Source organism: Loxodonta africana, chromosome 6 (genome assembly GCF_030014295.1).
Source record: "Loxodonta africana isolate mLoxAfr1 chromosome 6, mLoxAfr1.hap2, whole genome shotgun sequence".
NCBI lineage: Eukaryota > Metazoa > Chordata > Mammalia > Proboscidea > Elephantidae > Loxodonta > Loxodonta africana.
In genome coordinates this window covers 8,875,098-8,891,397 of record NC_087347.1, presented here as the reverse complement: position 1 = coordinate 8,891,397, position 16,300 = coordinate 8,875,098, and the positions used below count along the sequence as shown (strand labels likewise).

At 49.8% G+C, this 16,300-nt stretch overlaps 1 protein-coding gene across 1 annotated transcript in view; it reads left to right on the top strand.

Moving 5' to 3' along the window:
• Window positions 1-16,300, top strand: part of MROH2A (maestro heat like repeat family member 2A) — a 60,543-nt gene that overhangs the window by 320 nt on the left and 43,923 nt on the right. The window contains exons 2-13 of the mRNA XM_064286513.1: window positions 1,256-1,351; window positions 1,566-1,747; window positions 5,125-5,256; window positions 5,448-5,610; window positions 8,244-8,342; window positions 9,825-9,976; window positions 10,916-11,059; window positions 11,795-11,887; window positions 12,054-12,132; window positions 12,281-12,394; window positions 14,406-14,482; window positions 15,563-15,682. Of these exons, the coding sequence (XP_064142583.1) occupies window positions 1,256-1,351; window positions 1,566-1,747; window positions 5,125-5,256; window positions 5,448-5,610; window positions 8,244-8,342; window positions 9,825-9,976; window positions 10,916-11,059; window positions 11,795-11,887; window positions 12,054-12,132; window positions 12,281-12,394; window positions 14,406-14,482; window positions 15,563-15,682 (1,451 nt within the window). The remainder of the gene's footprint in view (window positions 1-1,255; window positions 1,352-1,565; window positions 1,748-5,124; window positions 5,257-5,447; window positions 5,611-8,243; window positions 8,343-9,824; window positions 9,977-10,915; window positions 11,060-11,794; window positions 11,888-12,053; window positions 12,133-12,280; window positions 12,395-14,405; window positions 14,483-15,562; window positions 15,683-16,300) is intronic.

The window sequence follows — 16,300 nt, the reverse complement described above, 5'->3', positions numbered from 1 at the left end:
AGAAATTCCCCATCCTAACAACTAAGTTGGTGTTTGTCAACTCTTACGAAGATGCTGATGTTGAGAGAGCCCCTTGGAAGGGGTGCTGAGAGTAGCTGGGGTGGATTGTTCATTAGTCATTAATTTTCAGTGTTTAGAAATGAGAAAGAGTCCTTCTTAACCAAGTGTATTAGTCATCTATTGCCATGCAATCAACTACCACCAACATAAGGGTTTAAAACAACATACATTTATGATTTTGCAGTTTCTGTGGGTCAAGAGTTGGAGTTTAACTGGTTTTTTCGCTCAGGGTCTTACAAGGCTACAATCAAGGTGTTGGCCAGGCTGTGTTCTTTTCTGGAGCTTGGGTTCCTCTTCCAAGCTCACATGGTTGTTGGTAGAATTCAGCTCCTAGTTGGTGCAAGACTGAGGCCCTCAGCGCCTAGAGGCCACCCACAGTCCCTTGCCAAGTGGCCCTCTCCAAAGGCAGTAGATGTCATGGCCATTATCATGGATTGAATTGTGTCCCCAGAAATATGCTTCACTTGGCTAGGCCATGATTCCCAGTATTGTGTGGTTGTTTCCATTTTGTCATCTGATGTAATTATCCTCCATTATGATGCATTGTAAATCATAACCTCTGCCTGTGGTTATGTTAATAAGTCAGGATTAGGTTATGTGAATGAGGATTAGGTTAAGTCTTGTTATGTTAATAAGGCAGGATTAAGGTGAATCTTGGGTCAATCTTGTGAAAAATGAAAGAGATTAAACAAGCAAGCTAGAGTAGAGATGGGGGAAGAGAGATGCCAATTCACATGAAGGTCGCTCAGGGGCTGAAGCTCAGAAGAGACAAGGACCTTCCCCCGGAGCCAACAAAGAGAGAACACCTTCCTCTAGACCTGACACCCTGAATTTGGACTTCTACCCTCCTAAACTGTGAGAAAATAAATTTCTGTTTGTTAAAGCCATGTACTTGTGGTATTTCTGTTATAGCAGCACTAGATAACTTAGGCAACTGTTTACTTTTTCAAAGCCAGCAGGAGAATCTCTCTCTCTAGTCTGCTACGAGGGAGTCTTATAAAATGTGATCATGGGATAAAATGTGATCATGGGGATGCATCCCATCACCTTTGCCATATTGTACTGGTTAGAAGCAAGTTGTAGGTTCCACCTGCACTGAAGGGGAGGAAATTATACAAGGTCATGAGTCATTGGGGGTCATGTCAGGCAGTGTCTGCCACACCAAGTATTTTATGACTCTTGTTTATCTTAAAAGAGCTTGAGGAAGAGATGGCAGAAGCAGCAGTAGACTCAAATGAGGAAGTGTCAGAGGAAACTGAGGACCTGGGCTTTCTTGAAGAAATTGATGGAGGTAAGGAAGCCACTAACTCCTTGAGGATGATTCCCAGTCCAAGCCTCAGTTTCTCCATCTGTACAGTGGAGATGAAGCTTTCTACCCAATCACAGATAGGGAAGTTATTGCTGCAGGTGAAGCTCGAGCAGTGCAGGTGCAGGAGAAGCCGGGGTACAGGAACACCTCCTGTAATAGCCATCTCAACACCACATCTGTGGCGTCTTCATTTCAGGTACTTTCCAACAAGTCACAAACCTTCTGAACATCATGGAAAGCGAGTCAGCAAAGTCAGACGTTGCATGGGCAGGTCCCGACATGCGGAAGACCCTGGCCTCGGTGATAATCACTGAGAAGGCCAACAGCAAGCCCTCTGTGGTGATGAATGCTCTTATTCGCTGCCTGCAGATGCCCAAGGTAGGGCTTCTCAGCCGGTGGCCCCTCCTCTGAGCTCAGCCACCTTGGGCTGTGCATCTACCCACAACTCAACACACAGTTAACATTGCTGGCACAGGGCCAAGGGCTAGGACACAGATGGGCAAGACTGTGAGGGTTTTTACTTCTTGAACCAAAAAACCAAACCAAGCCAGTTGCTGTTAAGTCAACCCTGACTCATGGTGACCCCATGTATGTCAGAGTAGAACTGTGCTCCATAGGGTTTTATTCCTTTCTTTTTTAATAATTTATTTTATTTTTGTCATTGTTGTTGAGAATATACACAGCAAAACATACATCAGTTTAACAATTTCTACATGTAAAATTCATGACATTCTTTGAGTTGTGCAACCATTCTCACCTTCCTTTTCCGAGTTGTTCCTCCTCCATTAACATAAGCTCACTGCCCCCTAAGTTTCCTGTTTAATCTTTCTGTTTGCTCTTGTCAATGTGATCCCACATAGATAAATCTCAAAAGAACATAATGCTCAAGGCAGATATTCTTTACTAGTCAAGCTAAACAATAGTTTGACTTTAAGAAGACTTCAGGGGATAATTTTTGGTTTAAGGTTTGTCTCGGTTATCTAGTGCTTCTATAACAGAAATACCGTAAGTGGATGACTTTAATAAACAGAAGCTTATTCTTTCACAGTCTAGGAGGCTTGAAGTCCGTATTCAGGGTGCCAGCTCCAGGGGAAGGCTTTCTCTGTTGGCTCTGGCAGAAGGTCCTTGTCATCAGTCTTCCCCTGGTCTAGGAGCTTGTCAGCACAGGGACCCTGGGTCCAAAGCACGTGTTCTGCTCCTATATTTTTGCTTGGTGGTAGGTGGTCCCTTTCCTCTCTGCTCACTTCTCTCTTTCATATTTTAAAAGAGATTGACTTAAAGTACAATCTAATCCTGTAGATTGAGTCCTGCCGCATTAACATAACTACCTCTAATCCTGCCTCCTTAACGTCATAGAGGTTAGGATTTACATCACATCAGATTACAAAATGGTGGACAACCACACAATACTGGGAATCACAGCCTAGCCAAGTTGACACACATTTTGGGGGGGCACAATTCAGTTCATAACAAGATTTAAAGATTATCTCAGGGCAGTAGTTCCAGGAGCTCAGCCATCCTCCATAGCTCCACACAAGGTTTTCAATGGCTGATTTTTTAGAGGGAGATTACCAAGCCTTTCTTTCAAGCTACCTCTGGGTGGACATGAACCACCAACCTTTAGGTTAGCAGTCAAGCATGTTAACCTAGGTTAACACCTTGGTACTCTTGTTCCTCAAGGGCCAGTTGAGCCAGAATCCCCAGTGGGGTTGAGGACTGGAGCTTTCATAATTTTGAAAAGATCTCCTGAATTCTGAGACAGTAGGTTTGGGAGGCACCATCCTAGAACCCGTGAGCTTAGTTACAAAGATGTTGAGCAGGATCCAACCAGGTGGACTGGGGGTGCCAAGACACACCAGCTGCAGAGAAACCATGTGACAAGACAAGGATATTAGAAGTAGATTACCAGGCTAGCGAGGACACTGTTAAGCTGGGGTGTGACACTGGGTAAAGGATGTTGAAAGAGTGATGGAAAAAGTAACCTAAGATCATGGGGGGCCTTGTGTGAGAGAGTAGTGTTAAGACCAGTGGTTCTCACATTTACATGTACCTTGGAAGCACCCGGAGGATTGTTAAACATAGTTTCCTGGACCCTACCCCCAGAGGCTCTGATTTGATGGGCCTACAATCAGCATTTCTAACAAGTTCCCAGGTAACGTTGATGTGGCTAGTGTGGGGACCACATTTTGAGAACCTCTGGATTTAGGACTACCTTTTAGCCTTTGGGGGTCCCTGGGTGGTACAAACGGTTAATGTGTTTGGCTACTAACCGAAAGGTTGGCAGTTTGAGTCCACCCAGAGGTGCCTCAGAAGAAAGGCCTAGCGATCTACCTCTGAAAAATCAGCCACTGAAAACCCTATGGATCACAGTTCTACTCTGATAAACACGGGGTTTAGGAGTTTTCATAAGGATTCTATGTTTGGATTTTTAATTTGCTATCCCAAGACTTGGAATCCAAAACCAAGGCACCCTCTACAAGATTTCATCTGTAGACCCTATAAATTTGGGTGAGTTCCCTATTCTCAGATACCCCAAATTTGCTAAAGTAGCTGAACTGTCAGGACATGCCCTTCGTGACCACCTGGGGGAGCAGGCCATTTTCCCAGAGGGCTTTGCAGGCCCATTATAAAGTCGACCTTTATTCCTTAAGAGTGGCTTCTCATGCCTGATTACAGGGGAGTCATTCTCAAAAATACGACTTTTCAGGTGTAGCCTTGGTTACATAATTGATTTGTCCAATCGGATCCTAAACCAGTTAATTCTAAATGATGATAAGTGCTATGTAGGAATCAAAATACAATAAGAGGCAAGTCTTCTCATCACAATGCCCACTTACTAGGGAAAAGGGCAGGGTGAACTTACTGTTATGGATAGAACTGCGTCCCCCCAGAATGTATATCAACTTGGCTAGGCTATGATTCTCAGTATTGAGTGATTGGTCACCATTTTGTGATTTGATGTGATTATTCTATGTGTTGTAAATCCTAACCTCTATGATGCTAATGAGGCAGGATTAGAGGCATTTACGTTAACGAGGCAGGACACAATCTACAAGATTAAGTAGTATCTTGAGTCAATCTTTTTTAGATATAAAAGAGAGAAGAGGGACCTCAAACCACTAAGAAAGAAGCGCAGGGGCGGAGTGTGTCCTTTGAACCCAGGGTCCCTGTGGTGAGAAGCTCCTAGACCCAGGGGGAGATTGATGACAAGGACCTTCCCCTAGAGCTGACAGAAACCGAAAGCCTTCCCCTAGAGCTGGTGCCCTGAATTTGGAATTTTAGCCTCCTAGACTAGGAAAGAATAAATTACTGTTGTTAAAGTTACCCACTTGTGATATTTCTGTTATGACAGCACTAGATAACTAAGATACTTACCTCCTTGGGCTTTTCAGATGCCTAGTGCCAAGTTTGTGGAAGACCTTGTGTATTGACCATCAGATACCTGCCTTGCAGAATATGTCAGACTAGAAATGGAAGAGAGAATGGATTTGTAGATCATGTTGATAGGAGCAGCCAAATGAGTTGGGTGGAGAAGGAGAAGGAATTGGAGATGGAGGAGTCTGGATCTGTGGCTTGGGTGGTTTTGTGGATGGTGGTTGCATTTACCAAGATGTGGCATGCAGAAGGATGTAGTGGGAGGGAGAAGGTGATGAATCGTAGCTAATCGGACTTGTGGTACTAGGGCAGGGCTGGGTCCATTCCCAGGCTCCACTGCCCAGTCTGGGGATCTTCCCACCTGCCATGTTGTTTCCCAGATTTCCACCCAGCGCAAGGTCAACATTTACAACATCCTCCAGGAAATCATCCAGCAGGAAGGGGAGCTGGAGGAGCAGTGTGTCCAGAGGCTGGTCGCCATAGCCTCTAAGGAGATGAGGGAGGCCTCAGAGGTAGTAGAGCCCTGAGCTCCGTCGGTGGCTCACCTCCTGCTGGTCCAGGAGCTGGGCCATTGGGCATGGCGAAGGATGCTCAGGGCCCTTGTTCAGTTACCCTGAGCCCGGGGCAGCCCAGTGGGGGTGGAGGGGACGTGGTGTAGGAGGGTTTTTAAGAACTGATGGTGGTGCTGCACATCCCTTTGCAGATGGAAGGCTACGTGAAGGCAGAGGTGGCCAGTGACACTCTGGTGGCTCTGTCCCGAAACCACTTTAGCTTGGTCATGTACGAGCTGCAGCACCACCTCAAGCCCCTCAATCTCACTGATGAGTTTGTCATCGTCACCTTGGCCAAGCTGGCTAATGGCAACGGTAAGAGTCTCTTGACAGTTCTCATGCTCCAATTTCTGGCCCCTTCAGGCCAGTCTAGTGTTCCCTCAAGGTCTTTGCCTCTCTCTCCATCTCAGCTTCTCTCTGTCAATGTCTTTGTCTCTGCCCCACACTTTGCATCTCTCTCTTCTCATCTTTCTCTGCCATTTTTCCATCTCCATGTGCTTTTTTGCCTTTCTCAGTGTTAGTTTCTCTGTGCTTTTCATTAGTGTCTCTGTTCCTCTGTCATCCTGTCTCCCTGTGTCTCTCTCCATCTCCCCTATTCCTGTCTGCCTTCATTGCCATCTTCACATGTCTCTCTTCTTATTTTCTTTCTGCCTCTCCTTTTTCCTTCCATTCCACAAACATGTGCTAAACTCATGTGCACCAAACTCTAGTACACAATTGTGGTAGGTGTTTGGGCTACAGCAGTAAATAAAACATTCATGGTCCTGGCTCTCTTAAGGGACCATAATCAAGCAAAGTAGTAAATGCATGATTTTGAGATGACACGTATGAAGAAAACTGGTAGGCAGCTCTTGAGATCAGGATGGAGGAGGGGACCTCATCTCTATAAGGCCCTCAGCAAGGTAGCAATATTTCAGCTGAGATAAGAAGGCTGAGAAGAAGATATCCTTGTGAAGAATGGGGTGGCGGGGGGAGGGGAGAACATTCCACATCGAGACAACATCATGTACAAAGGCCCTGGGGTAGGAAAGAGCTTGGTTTCTCTGAAGAACTGAGGTCACTGTGGCTGAAGTTAGAGAGTGAGGGGAAGATGGGTGTAAAATGAGGTTGGAGAACTAGGCAGGGCCTAGTGGCCATGGGAAGGAGTCTGGACTTTGAGGACAATAGGAAGCTACTGAAGGATTTTAAGCTGCAGAGTTAATCAAATTTAGGTTTCAGGAAGACCATTGTGGTTGTGTGGATGGAGAACAGATGGGTGGTGTGTAAATGTGAGGAGATGGTGACTTGGTCTGGGACATTTGATAAGAGGTGGTCACCTGTGAGATAAGATGGAGCTTCAGTCAACAGGACTTGCTGATGAGTTTCATGTGGGGGTGAAGGAAGGGAGAAATCAATGATGGCTCCCAGAGAAATACTGTGTAGGGGTGAGGGGGCGTATGAAAACTCTCTGTACCTTCTGCACAATTTTTCTATAAAACTAAAACTTCTCTAAAAAATAAAGTCTACTAAAAAAAGAATGACTCCAGGTTTTGGGGTTGAGCAACTGGCTGTATGATGGGCTCATGTCCCAAAGTAGGAAAGACTGGGGAGGAGAGAGAGAGTTTGGGGACGCAAGTGAAGATATTTGCTTTCTACGTGTCAAGTTTGAATGGCTTGTGAGATGCTTCAGTGGAGAGGTTGGGGGGCAATTTGTTGGAGAGGGCAGGACTGGGCCTGGCATGGGATTGGGTGGCCTCAGCATGTAGGGGTGTTGAAAGCTGTTGAAAAGCCTTAGAGTGTTCACACCTAAGGAGTGAACGTAGGAAGAGAAGAGAAGGCAACCGACATTGAGATGACTTAGGAGGAATGCAAGAGAGCTGGGAGGAAGATGCAGACAGGGTGGTATCTGGTAGCCAGAAGGAGGAGAGTAATTCAGAAAGAGTGAGTGGCCAGCTGTGTCCACTTCTGCTGAGGGGCTAGTGAAAGTGGTTGGGGAAGAAGAGTTTCATGGCAGGCTGGGGTTGGAAGTTTGGATGGAGTGGGCTCAAGGGAGATGGAGGAGAGGAAATGAAGGCAGGGTATAACGCAACTCGCTGTGGCGGGGCGGGGGCGGGAAGGTAAACGGAGCAGAAGCTGGAGAGGTGTGCAGGGTCAGGGATTTCTAGATTTGTCTGTGTGCTCATGGCAAAGACTCAGGAGAGAGGGATAGGTGCATGGTGCCAGAGAGAGGGGGCCAGGCAGGAAAGTAAGGTCTGGGGGAAGGTGAGTGAGGCTCTGAAATGGGTGGAGGGGCTCGACTGGGAGGGCAGAGACCCTGCCTTTTGTGGGAGGGTGGGTCTGTCACTAGATTCTCTCCTTCCAGAAACTTCTTTTCTCTCCACTTCCCATCTCTACATTTCCTTTCTTCTCTATTCTTTTTTCTCCTTCTTTCCTATAGCCTCAATTACTGCTCTCAACCGCAGGCTTCCTTGTTCTTCATTTGTCGGAGGACATCTGGGGGGCACTCACGGGAGCCAGACACCTGCCCCAGGCACTCACTCTTTCTCCCCTCTACTTCTTCCCACTTTCTGCCTCTCCCCATCTCTTCTCCTGGGGCGCTGTGTCTCCACTCTTCTTGGGCCTCTCTTGCTGCCTCTTCCTTCTCTTTCCGTCCCTGTCTCTTCTCCCCTCTTCCTCTGTTTCTGGTCCTCCTTTCTACTTCACCCACTTCTAGCTCAACCCTTTCCCTGACTCCCAATGTCCTGTGACCCCAGCCTGGCAGAGGGGCTCCCTCGTTCTGCACTGTGGGGGTTGCAGGTGTTGGCTTCGAGGAAGACAGGAGAGGAGGTGAAGTCAGACATAGACAGCAACTCCCTGTGAGGGGGAAGAGAAATAGGGCGACAGCTGGAGGGGCACTCAGGAACAGGTTGGGCAGTGGGGTTGTCCTCTCTGTCTGCTTCCGGTTGACCCTTAATCCCCATTCCCCACAGTGTTCGAATTCATGCCGTACATGGGCATCACCCTGGCTACCATATTCACAATGCTGAGACTTGCCAACGAGGCCAAGATGCGTCAGGTGATCTGTGGGGGTGCGTGTCCTGCCCAGCCCTGGAGGGGAAGTGGGGCAAGAAGCAGGTGGAAGGGTACAGAACAGGGCGGGTGTTGTCTGTGACCATTCACTCATTCTCAAGCATTTGCTGCTTCTCCTACTTTGTGCCGCCAGTGGGGAGATAGGTGTGTGCCTTTCGGAGAGGAGAGCTAGAGGGAGGAAGCTGCCCGTGTGATCCCTGGAGTTGCTGTGCAGTTACATCTTTCAGGAGAAGACCAGGGAAATGCGGTGGGGATCACAGGAGAGGAAGACAGGGGAAATGTCTGCACCATGGGCTTGATTTGGGCAGGGCCTCCATGCTATTGGAGCCCTGGTGGTACAGTGGTTAAGAGCTCGGCTGCTAACCGAAAGGTCGGCAGTTCGAATCCAACAGCTGTTCCTTGGAAACCCTATGGAGCAGTTCTACTCAGTCCTATAGGGTCGCTGTGAGTCAGAATGGTCTTGATGCAACGGGTTTGGTTTTAACGGGTCTATTGCATTTAGGAGTTCCTGGGTGGTGCAAAAGGTTAACGCGTTCGGCTGCTAACAGAAAGGTTGGAGGTTTGAGTCCACCCAGAGGTGCCTTGGAAGAAAGGCCTGGCAATTTTCTTCCAAAAAAACAGCCATTGAAAATCCTATGGAGCACAATTCCACTCTGACACGCATGGGGTTGCCACGAGTCAGAGTCGACTCTATGGCAAGCGGCTCGGTACTATTTACTGAGGTGGTGCTGGTTCAGCGGCAGGATTTTCTTCCTTCCGTGAGGGAGACCCAGGTTCAATTCCTGGCCGATGCGCCTCACGTGCAGCCCCCACCTGTCTGTCAGCGGAGGCCTGTGTGTTGCTATGGTGCTGGACAGGCTCAGGAGAGCTTCCAGACTAGGACAGACTAGAAGGAATAGCGTGGAGATCTACTTCCAAAAATTAGCCACTGAAAATCCCTCTGACGGCAACAGTCCGGTTCGCAGCTCATCCTGGGAATGGCACAGGACTGGGTTGCTGTTCATTTCATTGTGTGTGGGGTCTCTATGAGTAGGGATCAACTCAAAGGCAGCTAAGGACAACATTGATGCTATTTAAATCTGATCACCTTACCCAGGGTTAGGTTACTTAACACGTTTGTGGGCTAAAAAACCCTGATACCTGAGAAAAGAGGACAAAGTGTGTTTGTTGCCCTGAGCACCCTGGGATGTGGATAAAGATTCGTATTCTAGGCCCCACTCTTGCCCTGCTGCACTGGTACCTCAAAGGGAGGGGCCGGACACCCGCGTACTTAGTATCTTCTCTCGTGGGTTCTTACACACACAGACCCGAAGGGTAAAAACTGGGGATCTGTGAGAGGGGTCGGGGATGGGAGGCCAGAGAGGCAGGGAAGCAGGGGAATTTTCCAGCTCTGTATTTGCCCCCCGCTACGGACACGCGAGCGCCTTCCTCTGGTAAGAGGTGGCTAGTGAGCGTCTGTCTGCTTCCTCCCGTGGCGGCAGCCATGGAGACCTTCTGTGAGACGGTGCAGTTCTACCTGAAACACCTGGAGGACAGTGTGTACCCCGTGATGAACGAGGAGCAGTTTGCCACGAAGCTGTTCCCCATGTATCGCTACTTTGTGACAGTGTGGCTCAGGAACGACAACTCCGAGGTAAGACGTACCTCTCGTTAGGGAACCCCGGCTCCCCCAGGCCACGATAAGCGGCCTGAGGAGCTGGAAGGACCGCACCAGCCTCCATCCTGGGTGACAAGTGAGAAGGCTGAGCCAAGGAGATGGGAACCTGGTCAGTGGCTGATTCCGATGAAGGCCCTCGGGGCGTCGAGGGCTGGATGATAACTCTGAGAGCGGGTTCTAGGGTACCTGTTACTGTACCAGGTGCTTTTCCGAGCAGCTTACTTACGTGAGCGCCATCATGGAGGACTACCAGTGCCCACCCCCATTTTACAAATGGGGAAACTGAGGAACGGTGTCTCCATTTTCAGGGACTGCAGTAACAAAACACCACAAAGGGTGTGGCTTTAAACAACAGAAATTTATTGTCTCACAGTTCTGGAGGTCAGAGTTCCAAAAACAGGGCATCAGCAGGGCTGGGCTTCCAGTGGCCTCTAGGGAGCAATCATTTTTGGTCTCCTTCAGCTTCTGGTAGCCCTGGGCTTTCTTGGCATTCCATGGCTTCCCCCTGTGGGTGACTCTGCCTCTGAGTCTGTCCTTCTCTTTTATAAGACACCTCTCCAAAGGGATTAGAAATGGGACCCACCCTGCCCTAGTACAACCTCCTTTAGTTTAACCCATAACAGAAGAAAAACCCTATTTCCAAACAAGGCCATGTTCACAAGTACAGGGGTTGGACTTGTACATATCATTTTGGGAGAGACAATTGAACCCACAGGACAGAGGGGTTTGGTCCTTGCCCAAGGTCACCTGGCTAGTAAGTGACGGCGCTGGGACCCCACCTGGCTTCAGTCAGGGCTCAACTCTACTTATGAGTTCCTTTCTGTCATGTGTCCTTTGACCCGATGGGCCGGGGTGAGATCATTGGCCTTGCTGAGGATCTGGAAAGATGAGTCCAAAGGCCCCATTTCCTGGTAGGTCAAGCTGGGGGTCATCAAGTCCCTGAGGCCCATGCTGAACCTCCTGCTGCCCAATGATGACCTTCGGGAGCAGGTCTATGACTACATCCCCCTGCTGCTGGCTGAGTACCAGGGCAGACTGGAGGCCCTCTTCATCACCCAGGTGAGTGGGCCACCCAGGTAAGTGGGCCACCCAGGTGAGCAGGTCACCTGGGCTGCCTTTTTCATGCTCTGGGCTCAGCTTGGGAGACTTGGGGCTCCCCAGTGTCCAGGGGTGGTCTCCTCTGGGTGGACAGGGGGGTGTCGCAGATATTTTGGCGTTGTGTCAGCAGACCATTTGGGGTTATAGGACCTGGCATTGACAGGGTTTTGTGGAAAATGAATGCCACCGTTCCATATGGAAGGTATAAGATCCTGAAGGGCCTTGGAGGCCTCAGTGAGGTTGTGAGCTGAAGCTGCAGCAGGCTCTGAGCCAAGGAGTGACCTGGGCTCAGGTTGCAAGGGGTCCCTTATCCTCACAGAAGGCATGGACCTTAGCTCTAAAAGCAAGGCTCGGGAGCGATGTGCTCAATGTACGAGCCATCTGTAGATGAGTCTGGCTACAAAATGGGGCCACATCCAGGTGAGCAGGAGAGAAAGCTGGGGAAGGTCTGGAATGCTGAGCTCAGTGGACTTCACAGGGCTTCCTAAGCTTTATTGTGCTTAGGAACCAAGTGGGCTCCTTAAAATGCAGAGTCGGCTCAGCAGGCCTGGGGTGGGGCCCGAAAGCATACATTTCCAACCAGCCCCAGCGGGTGCTGGTTCTACCAGCCCTCAGACCACCTGCGTGCGCAGCAAGGAGGATATCTGGACCCCAGTGGGAAGGGGGTTATCTGCCAGCAGCGGCCCACCTTTGCAGGTCCTGAGGCAGATCCTGGAGGTGTCAGTCATCACCAACACCCCTGTCCCCCACATGCAGCTACACACCATCTTCACGGAGCTGCATGTCCAGGTGAGGCTGGAAGCTGGGCTGGGCACAGCACCCTCAGGGTGGGCCGTGGGGAGTGAGACAGCAGCAAGCGGTGCCTCCCCCTCGCCATGCCTCGTGCATCCAGCTGGGTGCACCCCCCATACACACATCCCCTGTCCGGCTGTGACCTCACCCCGTCTCTGCCCAGGTGTGCACCAAGGCCCCGGCCCAGCAGCAGCACAGCGGCCAGAACCTAACGGAGATCGTGCACTGCTTCATAGCCCTGGGTGAGGTGCCGGTAGGGCTGCCCCCTGCCTGCCCCCTACCCACAGGATCTACTGGGTGCTCTGGGCTGCCTGGCCTTTCTGAGCTTCCGGCCCTGGACTCCTGCCTTCATGGAATCAGTGGGCGTGATGAGAATTCTTTCCCCTGCAGCCCGCTCCTACCCCAAGGAGCTGATGAAGTTCTTCCTCAGCCAGATGGAGATGAGCAAGGAGGCCACCCGTGTGGGGACGCTGACCCTGATCAGGGCCGTAGTGAGTGCAGATGGTGAGCCATGGAGGGGAAGAGGTGGATTGGGCAGATAGGGGAGGTAGTTTGCCCTTGTCTGGGCTTGTCATCTCCTCTTTTATAGACACTGCTTGGGTGGGCCAGGGGAGCCGGCAGTTCTTGGTTGCTTCCTATATTCTACCCTTGGGAAGACCCAGCATTGTGACCTTGATCCTCTCCTTAAACCCTGAAAACCAGCTGAGTCTGAATTTCAAGCTGTTAACCCAAATCCTAGTACCAACATGCAAAACTAAACCAAAGGGTGAATACAAGGCCTAATTATAACACGTAGAGGAGCCTTGGTGGCACAACAGTTAAACCTTCGCTAACTGAAAGGTGAGTGGTTCGAATCCACCCAGTGGCTCCGGAACACCTGGCGGTCTGCTCCCATAAAGATAACAGCCTTGGAAACCCTGTGGGCAGTTCTACTCTATCCTGTAGGGTCACTATGAGTTGGAATAGACTCTATGGCAATTTTTCTTTTTTTGGTTTGTATATTAAGTGTCACCAAAACCACCAAACCCAGTGCCACCGAGTTGATTCCGACTCACAGCGACCCTATAGGACAGAGTCGAACTGCCCTATAGAGTTTCCAAGGAACGCCTAGCAGATTCGAACTGCCGACCCTTTGGTTAGCAGCCGTAGGACTTAACCGCTATGCCACCAGGGTTTCCATATTAAGTGTAGCAGAGTATATATTGTGACCTTAGTTATGTGAAATAAATCTATGTTTATTTATGCATAAACAGGTTAGAGGGGCACACCTAAACTGTTAGTAACTTAATTTTTTGCAATAAACATGTATTATTTCTTTAATCAGGAATCTCTGGGTGGTGCAAACAGTTAAGAGCTCGGCTACTAACTGAAAGGTTGGCGGTTCAAATCCACCTAGAAACATCTGGGAAGAAAGGCTTGGTGGTCTACTTCCAAAAGACCACAGCCACTGAAAACCCTGTGGAGTGCAGTTCTACCCTGAAACACATGGGGTCGCCATGAGTCAGAACCAACTAGACTGCAACTGATTTATTTACTTTTTATATGTAATTAGAAAAAAAATTCCATTTTGGAGAGAAAAGCTCTAAATTGTAACATTTTCCCGTTAACGCCTGACAAACTGCCACCTTCTACCTATCCTCATTTCCTCAGATTCCCACATCAGTGTTGCCTTCAACCAATGCCAAGCCTTGAGAGCATCCGTTCCATCCACATTTGATCTCTCCAGAACCTTCTCTTGGCTCTTTCCCGCCTTACTTTATGTCCCCTTCTTTAATCGAGTCTGCCGTCATCAGTTGTAGGAATAGCAAACACTGATAGAGTGCTTATCATGTGCTGTCCTCACATGTTTCATCCTCACAACACCTCCGCAACGGAGGTACCATTATTATCCCCACTTACAGCTGAGGAAACTGAACCACACGGGGGTGAAGTAATTCTCACAGGGTTACATGGTTGGGATGTGGCGGAGCCAGGATTCGAACCCGGGCAGTCTGGCACCAGAGTCCTTGCTCTTCACGGCTGTTATTTGCAGCTTCCCTGTGCCCACTGTGGGCACAGAACTGAGTTTCCAGCTTCAAGGGGGACAAAGGAGGCCATGACTCTGCCCTCAAGGGCAGTCCTACCCACTTCCCATAAGACATGCACACAAGGAGCAGCCAAAGGAGCGAGGCATAAAAACAATCCCACCTGGGCCAGGGAGGGAGGCTGCAGTGGGTGCTGTGAGGAGACGGAGGTGAGAGCCTGGCTGGGGGTCCCTGAGGGAAGCACCCCTGAGCTTGTGGGTGGTGAGTGGAAATGTTGGAACAGGAAGAAGCCTGAGGCTTGGGAGGCTCTCCCTGAGGCTGAGTTGGGGGACAGTCACCTGAGATCTCCCTGAGCCTCCACTCTCTGAGGAAGATAGCCAGCGGGGCCCAAGGAGGCACCGATTCTACTCTGGGCCCACACCTCTCCTGGACCCTCTCCTTAGAGCCCAGCCCTGAAGCCAGTGGCCTCTGGGTGGGTTTTCCTCTTTCAGAGCCCAAAATGAATATGAGGACCATCTGCCTGGCCATCAAGGTGGTCAAGAACGCCCTCTCCGACACCAGGTCTAAGGTAACAAGGTAGAGACGGGGAAGGGGATGGGGCTCAGGTGACACTCTGTCAGGATGTTGAGATCCACGGGGCAGGCCAACTATCAACCTTCTCTCCCTGTCCAGCTCAGTAGGGTAGAGGGCCCTGGCTGGCCTCCTCAAGTCAACACCCTTTTTCATTTTTTATCATTCCAAGTATATACATAATATGACATTTGCAATTCAGCATTTTTCAGGTATAACAATTTAGTGATATCGATTACATTAATCATGTTGTATAACCATCGACCATAATCGTGGAAGCCAACACCTTTGATAGAAAGCCCAGCTTCCCACCCAGTACTAGGCAGGGGTAGAGGGTAGTGAGGCTACTAAAAGCCATGGTTCCCACTCCAGAGACCCCCAGGCTTACCTGGAGTTTCCAAATGATGAGCCTCAGGCATCACCTTGGGCAGAGGGGAGGCCAAGCAAACCCAGCTTCAGCCACAGCTGCTTGGCTGCTTAGGGTGTTTACAAGATTTGACTTCATTTGGAAGAGGACTGAGGGTTCCCCCTACCCCCAAAATACACAATTAAAAACCACTATCCCAGACTGCACTGTGCTTGGCCCAACTTGGAGTGCGGCTGTGGTTCAGGGCTGCGAGCTCTGAGGGTCTGACAGAAATTCTGAGGAAGAAGCTGAGCAGATGAGAGAATTTGGCCTGGAGATTTAGGCAGAGAAAGGAAGAGAGAATAGGTCTGTTCTGTGCTGCCCCTACACAATGAGTCTCACGTGGTAGGTCCGAGGACACCCAGGATAAGAGGTGCTGTTCCCCACCAGAGCTTTCCAAAGATGAGCAGCGTGCATAGAGGGAATCAGCTGTGTCCCTAGGGTTCAGATGAGGCTTCTGGCTGGGGGTGCTGCAGGGCAGAACCCCATGAATGAGACAGGGGTGGGGAGTATATAGAGTGGGCAGTAGCCAGGTGGCCCCTGGCCTCTTCCAGCCCAGAGTCTCCCCAGTTCTCAGCTGTCCCATGTCACTAGACTGGGTGTTAGGCACTGAGCCTCCTGCCCCTGGAGCCCACTCCGACCTCCAGCACTTCCACCACCTTGTCCCCTCAGGTGAGGATGGCCATTCTCCGCGTCATCGGCCAGCTGGCACTTTCTGGCTACCAGGACAGGATCAAAGGCTGGGGCCTGAAGTACGTGTCAGTGCAGCTGACCTTGTCCACCTACAAACTGGTGAGTGTCCCCAGCACGCAGACCCCACAGCAGTTGGACTTTGGACATGGTTTCCACCAGCATTGAGGAAAGCCAACCACGCAGTCAATGTACTTGTACTTGAACGTGCATACACGTTCATGACACATGTACATAGACATACAGTATGCTGGCAGGTAATGGTGTGCACAGTCACAAGGGTAGTTGTTGTCCTTAGGTGCCTTGGAGTCAGTTCCAACTCATAGCAACCACATGCACAACAGACCAGAACACTCTCCTGTCCTGTGCCATGCTCACAATCGTTATGCTTGAGCCCATTGTTGCAGCCACTGTGTCAGTCCATCTGGTTGAGGGTCATTCTTTTTTTTTTGCTGATTCTCTACTTGACCAAGCATGATGTCCTTCTCTAGGGACTGGTCACTCCAGATAACGTGTCCAAAGTACGTGAGATGAAGTCTAGCCATCCTTGCTTCTAAGGAGTTTTCTGGATGTACTTCTTCCAAGACAGATCTGTTCCTTCTTTTGGCAGTCCATGTTATAGTCAATATTCTTTGCCAACACTGTAATTCAGAGGCATCAATTCTTCTCCGGTTTTCCTTATTCATTGTCCAACTTTCACATGCATATGAGGCTATTGAA